At 48.5% G+C, this 10,891-nt stretch overlaps 1 protein-coding gene across 1 annotated transcript; it reads right to left on the reverse strand.

Moving 5' to 3' along the window:
• Window positions 1–3,048: 3,048 nt before the first annotated feature.
• LOC114881878 lies at window positions 3,049–4,047 on the reverse strand. Its single transcript, XM_029198762.1, has one exon. The coding sequence runs from the start codon at window positions 4,045–4,047 to the stop codon at window positions 3,049–3,051; it is 999 nt and encodes a 332-aa protein (XP_029054595.1).
• Window positions 4,048–10,891: the final 6,844 nt, after the last annotated feature.

A 10,891-nucleotide genomic window follows, 5' to 3' on the forward strand; every position in this document is an offset into this window, starting at 1 on the left:
TTTATTTGACTGACATCAGTACACAGGATAAGGAATATGAGAATAAATGAGAAGAACGTAACTTGCGGAAAATATTGTATATTATAAATAGAAATATATAAAAGTAGTAAAAAAAATTAAAAGAATATATAGTAAAATAGAAATGGATACATATATAATAATATAAAAATAGAAACTAAAATATAATTACAAAATAGAATAATAATAAGAAGAAATAAAATATAATAATTATTATTATTTTTATTGCGCAGTCTCCGGGCACTCAGTCCTCCCGGGACCATTGTGCCCGAGCCCCTATGGGCAGTACTAAAATTGAGGTATATTGTGTAGGCCGGCCTCTCTGGCAAAGCCCAGAAGCCTGCCCACTCCAATGTCCTCCGTTCGTGCGTCGTCAAGGACGGAAGCCCCAAAGCTAGATCACCTCAGGGCCTCCAGTCCTTTACAGCACTATATCAGGTGGAGAGGAGTCTCATCCTCCTCTCCACATCTCGGGCACCGCGGTTCGCTGCCGGTTCCTAGGTGCATCAGGTGTTTCCTCGTATACCAGTGCCCAGTAATGAGCCCCACGAGTAAACGCAGTTGGTTTCTGTCTAGGCGGCCCACAGTCCCGCCTAGCCGTGACGGTGGCCCTTTAAACATGGCCTTGGTGTGTCTCATACCTTGAGTTCGGTCCCAGGTCAGGTGGGTTTGGATACTCGCCCACTCCCTCGCCATCTCCTTTACTGTCGATACCTATGCGGTATGCTGTGTCTGGGCCGGGCCTTCTGGCTCCTTCCCTTGCCAGCATATTCGCCTTCTCGTTACCCGGAATACCTGCATGTCCAGGTACCCAGATTAAGTTGACGCGATTGTTGTTGCCAACCAACCGTTCCAACATGTCCGTGCAGTCTTGTACCAGCCTGGATCGCACTATCGTAGCAGGTAGGGATCCAAGCGTAGCCTTACTGTCACTACAGATGTAGATGTGTTCGTCCCTATAGTCCCGTTCCAAGCTCAGCTTGGCGCAGGCCCATATGGCAAATACTTCCGCCTGAAGGATGGATACATGCGGGTCTAGGGAGATTGCTATTTCCGCCCTGGGCCTCTCCCCCCAGATTCCTGCTCCGGTAACTGACTTGGTTTTGGAGCCGTCTGTATACCAGATCAGCCCTCCCGGAGTAAGGAGTTCCTCCCGGTTTGCTATCCAAGCTTCTTTGCATGGGATACTTACCCGGAAGCTGTTATTAAAGTGGTATGTCGGATCACACGCGTCTCCCCCTAGCGTTAAGGCCCCTCCTGGTTCCCTGAATTCCCTAAGGATTGACGCGTGGCCCGTTGACGCCATCTTCCATTTGCCTGCTAGGAATAGTCTTACGGCTGTGCTTCTGGCCCCTGCTTCTACCATGATGTCTGGTGGTGCCAGGTCCATGAGTGGCCCCATTGCCATAGTCGGTGTGGTGCGGAAGACCCAGTCATCCCGAGCAATGCTAGGCGGTGGATCTTTTCCAGGTACCTCCTGTTGCATTGTTTCCTCATGGAGGTCCACCATACAACAGAGGCATATGTTAATTAGGGTACCAAAATTGCGGTGTATATCCACCTGACCATTCTTGGTTTTAATCCCCACGTTGTTCCAAACATCTTCCTGCAGGCCCAGTAGGTTGCAATTGCCTTTTGTGCCTGCTTTTCGATGTGGAGTTTAGCTTCATATCTAGGGTGACCCCTAGATATTTCGTTGAGGTGGATAGACTAATCTCCACCCCGAACAGAGAGGGGGCCTTGAAATCAAAGCACCTTTTCCTCGAGAACAGTACCATCTCCGTCTTGGTAGGATTTACCTTGAGTTTATGAGTTAGGCACCATTTTTGCACGAGTGTGAGTGCTTCTTGTAAGTCTTTTCGCTATATAGTGCGGGTGTCTGCTTCTGACCGATATGCAAATGTCATCCGCATAACCTAGCACCAAAAAACCTTCCTCGCTGAGCCTGCGGAGTAGCCCGTCTACCACAAGGGTCCACAGCAGGGGAGACAGGACTCCCTCCTGTGGGCAACCCCTTGCGATGCGTGCCCTCAACGGAGACCAATCAGAGTAGGTTATTATGGTCCTGCTTCGCAACATGTTGGCGATCCAGGTGACCAGACTGTCGTCAATCCCGAAGCTTCTTGCCGCTTCATTCATCACATCGAAGGATGTGCTATCGAAAGCCCCTTCTATGTCTATGAAAACACTCACGACGGACTCCCCCTGGGATAGGGCCTCCTCCACCTCCCTTATAAGGTGGTGAAGCGCCGTCTCCACGGATTTGCCCGATTGGTATGCGTGCTGGGAGGTGTGTATTGGCCTTTCTGCCAGTGCATGCTCTCTGATGTGCCTATCAACCAGCCTTTCTACCGTTTTTAGTAGAAAGGATGTTAGGCTGATAGGCCGGAAGGATTTCGCCGTGTCGTTGCTACTTCTGCCTGGCTTAGGCAGGAAGACCACCCTGGCTATTCTCCATTGATACGGTACATAACCCAGTGCTAGGCATGCTCTGTATATCTTACATAGCTGCCTCAACTGGTCCTCTCCGGCTTCCTGAAGAAGAGCCGGGAAGATCCCGTCCACACCCGGGCTTTTATACCTACTAAATGAGTTTATAGCCCATCTTAGTCTGTCTATCGTGACCACCTTGGAGGCCAGTTCCCAGTCCCGTGCGCTGTTCCTGAGAGGTGCCTGTTCCTCCTGGAATAGTTCCTCCGGTACCAGCTCCAAGCCTGGGAAGTGCGTCTCCACAAGGTGCCTTAGCGTCTGCAAGGAGTCAACTGTGACTCCTCCGTTAGGAAGTTTTAGACGTTCCGGTTTTTGTGGAGGCCCGGATACAAATAACTTCCGAAGCCTAGCTACCAGCGGTAGGGCCCCGGTCTCTTGGCAAAAGTTTTTCCAGGTCCTCCTTTTGGATACTCTGATCGTTTTCTTGTAGGCCTTCTGGGCCTCTTTATATGAGACCCAGGCTTCTACGGTGTTTGCCTTCATCGCCTTGTTCAGAAGCTTCCGGGTCCTAGCTCTGAGCTTATTCAGTTCATTGTTCCATCAGGGAACCCTTCTGCTTTCTCTCCTTTGCTTTAACGGGCATGACCTTTCGTAGGAGCCGATGATCGAGGTCTGCAGTCTTGCGACCTCCACCTCGATCCCCTCCGTGGTCCTCGGTCTAACGCAGTGCCCCCTGAGCTGTCCCTCTAGGCTCTCACGGTATTGAGGCCAGCAGGTGGCCCTGGGGTTCCTGTACGTTTCCGAGGCCCTTAGGTCTGAGTCCGTCATTAGCTTGAAAGTGATTAGTCTGTGGTCAGAGAGCGTAGCCTCATATTCCACACGCCATGCCCGTATGGCTTGGTCCGCCTTTGCGGAGCCCAGCGTGATATCAAGTACCTCCTGTCGCCGGGAGGTGACAAACGTTGGACTGGAGCCTCTGTTTAGAATCTCCAGGTCCGTGATTGCGAGGTATTCTAATAACGCCTCGCCTCTTTTATTTATGTCGCTGCTGTCCCAGACGATATGGTGCGCATTTGCGTCGCACCCAATCACTAGTTGCAGCCCTCTGACTTTGCAGTAGTCCACCAGCTCTCTGAGTTCCCTCGTGGGCGGGGGTCCCTCAGAGTCGTAGGGCAGGTAGGTCGAGCAAACCACCAGGTTCGCCCCGCTACCTCCCGCTCCGGCTGGCACTAGGACTGCTGCTTGGTCTCTTGTGCAAAATTCTGCCAGTTTCGTTGCCCTGAGCCCTCTTTTCACATAGACGCACGTCCTGGGTCCGATCTCCAAGTCCCCGTGGAAGATGGAGCCTTGTTTCAGATCTAGCCCCCCTACTTGCCCTTGGATTATCCAGGGTTCTTGTATCAGGGCTCTTATATCTGTGTACTTGTGTATATCTGTGTGCTGCGCAGCATGGCGCCAGCGGAGCAGGTTCGTGGCCGCTTTGCAGTGCTGCAAGTTTATCTGCGAGATGGAGAGGCACCCTGCCATCGTAGGAATTGCAGTGTCATCTCCTCTCGTATGTTTCGCGCTGGCGCCTAGTGTGCCCTGTGATCGGCCCATCTTTTGGTTCCGCGCTTATATTGAGGGGCACCCGCGGCGCTCCCTCTACCTCTGTCCGCACGGAGGCCCGTAGTGATGGTCCTTTGGACCCCACTCCGAGTCTCCGACAGACCCACCTTACCCATCGGCTGGGCTTTCAGAAGCCTGCCCCCTGGTCCCTTCCCGGAGGCCCTTGGCCGCGTTTTCCTGTCTGTGAAGCCGTCGGCGCCTCCGATCCTGGGATTTTGGACCCCGTCGTTATGACCGGGCTCTTCACCCTTTCTACCGCCTCCGCGGTCTTTGCGGCCGCCTCCGCGGTTTTTGCGGCCGCCTCCGCGATCTCGGAGGGCACTCCAGACCCCGAGGCCCCTGTCACGGGAGAGGCGACCTCGGTGCCCGTGGACGCGGATGGAACCTCCGTGTCTCGGGCCCCGCTGTCCCCCCCACTCGCCGTGGCCTCTGCGGTCTTCGGATTACCCTCCTTGACTAGGCCCTCTTTTGCCGCTGGTTCCTCGCGGCCCCTGTCGATCCTTGCATGGGGCTCCCTAAAGAGCACCCTGCCTAGCCCAACGTGAGCCACGTAGCCCCAGCTTCTGAGGGCCTGAAGGAACTCACCCTCCACTCCTATGACCAGTTGTACTGATCTTCTTTCTTCCCTCCGGTCCCACACCCTCCATTGTCGGGTGTTGAGGCCCGGGTTTTGTCTTCTGAGACAGTTCAGAATTAGACCCGTCTCCGCAGGTGGTCCAGGGATGACCGTGATGAGCTTGTGAAGCCTAGGAAGCCACTCCCTCTCCAATAATTGGAGAGCAGCGCCTTCCCATGGCCTCACACTGCCCACTGTATTCCTCGGCCATTCCCTGGCCTTCTCGTCCGAACAGGTGACCCATATGACCCCCTATTCATGCTTGTTACCCTCGAAGCGAGGGACCTCTTTACCAGCTGGTATAGCGTCCAGTTCCGCTTCGAGGGCTTTCAACACCAGATCCCCCTGCTCCGTCGTCAGGGTGGCCTCGGGGTAGCCTGAGGGTGCAATTGCCACCTTCCTGCCGGCCACGAGCGCCTCCCTGAAGCTACACGGGGCAAGATTTTGCCCCTTTTGACCTGATGGTCCGTTGGGGAGCCGTCCGCCGGTCGGGCCCTTTTGAGACCCGCGGCTCCTTCTCCCCTTGCTGCACCACAGTCTTGTCCAGGTTTCGCGACGTGCCCACGATTTGGGCCCGTCCCGTCCCCCGATGTTGGATCCGAGGAGGTGGTCGCTACGCGCGGTGCCTCCAAGGAGGTCCCGTTGGCCAACTTGGCCCACCGAGCCCTCTTGTTGGCCGCCCCGCTGCGGCGCGATCCTTTCCACTTCTCCGAGGAGGCAGGCGAGGGCACAGCACCGCTGTCTGCGCCCTCGTCTGTCTCTTGCCTTGGGCCGTCCGTCAGCGAGAGCCCAGCCTCAGTCGCCGCAGCGAGTGCTGCATCGTCCGAGGCCGTTCCCTCCACCCTGACATCTGAATTCCCCGTGGCGGGAGGTTTCTCTTTCGAGAGCTCCTCCCCCTTGGCAGGAGGTCCCTCTTTCGAGAACTCCTCCCCCGTGGCGAGAGATCCCTCTTTCGAGAGCTTCTCCCCCGTGGCAGGAGGTCCATCTTCCGAGCCCCCCCCCCCCCCCCTTGTGCATGACTACGGCATCGTTGTTTGTGTTTTTGTATTTGTATGTTTCCATGTATATCCCACGAGTGAACAGGAAAGGGTGGTCCACCCCCGCAGAGCCTGCTTACGCGGGTAAAGCTGAAATACAATGGGGGATCGCCTGGTACCCCAAGGGCATCGTTCGAGACACCATTACTCCGGTGCCATCCAGCTCTCGGCACGATAGCTTCCACCTTAGCTTGGGGAGCAGGTCCGCGACGGGGCCTTAGGTCCCCACCGAAGGGTTTTACTTCCTCGGAGGTCCCTTATAGCTCTCGTTGGCCGGTGCCCTCTGTAGACGCGCCTCGTCCCGTAGCCCGGTCACCCATGGGCGAGCCGTTCCGCGGTTCAAGGGGTCCGCTTCAAGCCCCGGTCGTCCTCCTATCCTGGAGCCTGGTCAGCCTGGTGCGACCGAGATTGACCTGGTCCCCCTCACCCCTCGCCGGGTCGGGCAACTCCGAGTAAAAAAAAAATAATAATAATAATAATAATTAAAAATAAAATATAATAATAATAATTAAAAATAAAATATAATTAATAATAATTCCTGAAATCAAACAAATCATATTTTTATATTATCTTTAACATTATTTTATATGTATAGTATCGACGTACTCACTTGTTACGGCTATTGCCTCCAACGATCTTCTCCGCTTGGCGGCACACGCCATATACAAGTCGCACTGTGGCGCGTACCATAAATGTGCGGAATGTATCCGCACGGGCAGCCAAGTTGGCTGTCCCAGCCGCGGCCGCGACCGCGACGCTGCCGGTTGATCGCCCTACGGCATTGTCGCACCATCCGCTGCTCTATACTTCTCAATGACTGGAAAAATAAATATTACGTTATTATATATAAACAATGAATAGCAGAAATAACGTACAAACAGGAACGTAAGAATATGACTTACGCTTTGTTGCTGCAAATGCTGCAACTGCAGCGGCACCACCGGTTGCTGCGGAAGCAGTACTTGGTCACCAGACAGCGACAGGTGCAGCTGCTGGTTTTGTTGCTGCTGTTGCTGCTGCTGCAGTGGACGGAGCAGCTGTTGGTGTTGCTGTTGCTGCAGCATCTGCACTTGCGACCGCAGGTCCTGTATCTCCCGCGAGTGCTGCTGCTGAAGTTGCTACTGCAGTCGCAACAACGGCGTCCGTTGAGGTGGTCTCGGAGCCTGCTGTAAGTGCAGATGCTGCATTTGTTGTTGCAACTGGAACAACGGCAGCAGCTACGGTGGTTGCTGCAGACGCAGCGATCTCTGCTGCTGTTAAATTTCGTTATATTGCAGCTGTGGCTGCTGCGGCAGAAGTTCCAGTTGCAGTTCCAGCTGGGGCTGTAGTTGTAACTGCGGCTCTGGTTGTTGTTGCAACTCCGGTTCCATTTGTTGTTGCTGATGGGGGGGGGGGTGTGCTTGCAACTGCGTCTGCGGTTGCTGTTGCACTTCCACTGATTTTCCTTTGGTATGTTTTAAAAGAAAATTGAAAAACATGGATAATATGTACTGCAGAGAAATTTCAAATGTATTTATCCAGAAATTTACGAATATTCATTGACAATTACATGTATTGAACTGTATTGAATTACAAAATACGAATAAACCAGTTTACAGAAAACCAATGTATCATGGAAAAATATTCCGGAAGACAAAAATTTTCTCCATACAAATTAGTGCACAAATATATAGGGGGTCACAAAATTATTCGCACACCGTTTAAAACAGAATAGCTCATTTAAAATTGGACCAAATAACGTGAGGTTTCTGGAAAAACTATACAAATTAGTTTATTAAGATATGTGCTTCTGCCGTTTTAAAAAATTACAATTTATCGAAATCGGGAAAAAAATAGTAAAGGGCAATTTTTTAACTTTTTTATCTGAGCTTGCAATGAAAATTTAAAATATGACATTTGTAAATTTAAGTATGTTGTGTGTATACTGAAAATATCATTGAGATCGGTCAATGCACTTAGAAATTACAAGTAATTACAATTTCCGAAAATCGCGACTTTTCATCTATACATCCCTGTATACAGTAAAATCTGGATATATGCAACAGGAATTCGAACCCAAACATTGCACCAAATATCCAAGCGAGGTGTGGATTCTGAGTTGGTAAACATTACATATATTCAAGCGAGGTGTCGATTCTGCGTCCGTACACATCGTGTATATGCAGCCGAGGGGTCGATTCTATATTGTTTATTCTATTATTATTGTTTATTTATTTTATTGTTTATTATTCTATTATTATTGTTAGTGTAACGACCCGGTAAGAACCACAGCACCTTTTTTCGTATCAAATTTTTATGTTTTAAGTTTTGTACAAAAATGTTTTATTTAATTTTCGTTATTTGTATTCAGTATCAGGTTTAATTTGTATAGTATGATTTTTGTAATAAATAATTTTCATTTATCGATAACTGAGTCTATTAAATAAGTCGATAAACGTAGAGTCGGTAAGTTGGCCGATAAAATAGATTATCGATAAATTATCGACGTCTGACCACGTGTGCGCCAGCGCAACCCCGATGATCTCGCGGTGGGGTGAAGTCCTAGAGTAGGGAGGCCGCGTAGATTAAGGAGCAGGGGTACTCGGCCGTCACATGATGGGGAATTCCAGCTACCTAAAGGAATTCTATGTAGAAAAAAAGCGCCAAGTCAGCAGAATCTGACTATAAATAGAGGCGTTCCACACGGTATCAGGGCAGATCTTCTCTGACCACGGTCAGGAGCAGGCAACACTCTGCAAGTAGAAGAAAGCTTGCGCTGAATTGCTTTGGCAACCATAGAGCGCGAGAAATAGCTTTATCCTTCTCTTCCGGTGGTGACGTACGAGACTTCGGATCTGTGGACATCCTACTCACGGTACGCAACGTGTTAATCAGGTGTTTTTTACTAAGCCATACCCAAGTATAAAGAGCTAGCGAGGAGCGGAGCTCCTTGAAACGGCCTGTACTTAACACAGCTCTGGCTAGTCCAGAAACCGATTGCGACCTGTAGGAAAAGTCCGCTCGTGTCTGAGGGTATCGTACAAGCCACTGGAATATAGAGTGTTGGCTGTGTCCGAAGATTAAGCCGCGTTAAGCCGGGTATCCACCAGTATCAAACGCCCGTATCGTATCACCGTTCCGAACCCTTTTGAATAGGCAGACGTTGCCTCGTTGCATGCCACGGCGTGCTACGGCTCGGACAATAGTTCTTCGTGTCTTGAAATAAACTCCTATAGGCGAGAAGTTTCGATTTGCTGCATGCTGTTTCTTTAGTGTAATTATCCAAACCATATCGTGTTTGGTATCATTTTAATCAGAAAAACGTCACAAATATGTTGGTAACAGTTTTTTAAGAAAAAAATGAAAAATAACAAAGTTCAGTCGTTGCATTAGTATTATCTCACTGATGTATCCAATTCCAAATCATATTATCTCGTGCCTCAAGTGTCATGTTTCCACTTGACATAGCATTTCGGGCCTTCGCCTGGGTATGTTGTTTTTACGTTTCAAGTGGTTTCCGAACCAATCCTTTGAACGACAAGAAACCGACAATTTTCGGATCGGCCCGTTCCTTCGCCTCCGTATCACAGACCAATAGAACTTTCGATACTCGGCAACGGAAAAATCTCTGGAAAATTAACATTGTCCTTTTTCAATAATCTCACAGGTGATTATTAACATTGCTCTTTTATGTACAGCGTAGCACCGAAGATAATTGATCTGTTTAAATATATTTAGACGATAAAATTTGTCTAAATTAAATTGGATTAAATTCATAAATAATTTCATCGCTTTTGAAATGAATCCAATAATACCGCAAGATTTCAAATAAATTGAAACCCAAGTGACGGCACGAAACGCTATGTCAAGTGCCAACGCATGAACCTTTCCTTCGATGCAACAGCAAAGAATCGACAAATTTTTCGGATGGATCCGTTGCCTCCGTTCCTTTGGAACGCCACGCAGCAAAACGAAACTCCTCGCCTGTAGTGGCCCAGTCCTATTGCCTAACCGTTTATATCAAGAAACGAAGAAATGTTGTCCGCGCCGCAGCATGCCGTTGCATGCAACGAGGCAACGTCTGCCTATTCAAAAGGGTTCGGAACGGTGATACGATACGGGCGTTTGATACTGGTGGATACCCGGCTTTAGCGTTATTATTATAATCATTAATTACTAATTACTTAATACTAATTCTAATTATATATATACTAATTACTAATCATATATTCTTCACTGTATTTCATTATCTAGGGCGTATTCTTTATAATTTCTTATTGTATTCCTATTCTAGCCCGCACTTATTGTTATATCAACGATATTATTTTATATTATACTCAGAGCTATCATATTCAATTATCAAACACTTACCTTCTTGAATAAACAAACTACTATTAGTTCTAGCACATTAATGTTTGGATTTTACTCCTCAACCGCACACCACACGTACCTATAATCCCTATTTCATTCATACGAGTCGTACCTTCTAAGGAAACCGCTCTCCCTGTACGTCGGTGCAGTGACGTACCTATCGATGGGTCGTTACATTAGCTTATAAATTATTCAATACAATTCTGTACAAGTAATTATAATTACTTGTAACTTTTAAGTGCATTGACCGATCTCGATGAAATTTTCACAGAAATCGTGGCTTTGTTGCGCACCGAAAGATCATTAAAAAAAATATTTTAAATATTCGTAGAGCTATCGTTTTAACAGTCAATGCGCGAAAACAAGAAAAAGGGCCTCAGCATATCAAAACTAGCGAACTTCAGAAGGACATTTTAAGTATTCCTAGCCATATATTTGGTGAGCACAAGGAGCGCAATAGCCGCAGCCATATGTGTATGCGGGACGAAAACAGAGCTGAGAAAAATTATCCATCTTTGAAATTATACGGTCTGTACAGCGAAGTCGAGAAAGCCATACGATTCCCCAGCTGCTATTCGGATAGTTTGTTAATGAATCTTACAAACAATTCCGCAGAAACATTTAATTCAATTATCTGCAAAGAGATTGGAGGAAAACGTATTAATTTTGGTGCAAGAGGTTCCTACAATGCTAGAGTTGCAGAAGCTATTACGCAATACAATACGCAACAAGTACTTACAGAAATACATAAGAACATGTGCAAAACCGTTCCACCACTAGTAAAGAGATTGGAGGAACGGCAACAGAAAAAAGTTGCGAAAACGAAAGAATT

This window comes from Osmia bicornis, chromosome 15 (genome assembly GCF_907164935.1).
Source record: "Osmia bicornis bicornis chromosome 15, iOsmBic2.1, whole genome shotgun sequence".
Classification (NCBI taxonomy): domain Eukaryota; kingdom Metazoa; phylum Arthropoda; class Insecta; order Hymenoptera; family Megachilidae; genus Osmia; species Osmia bicornis.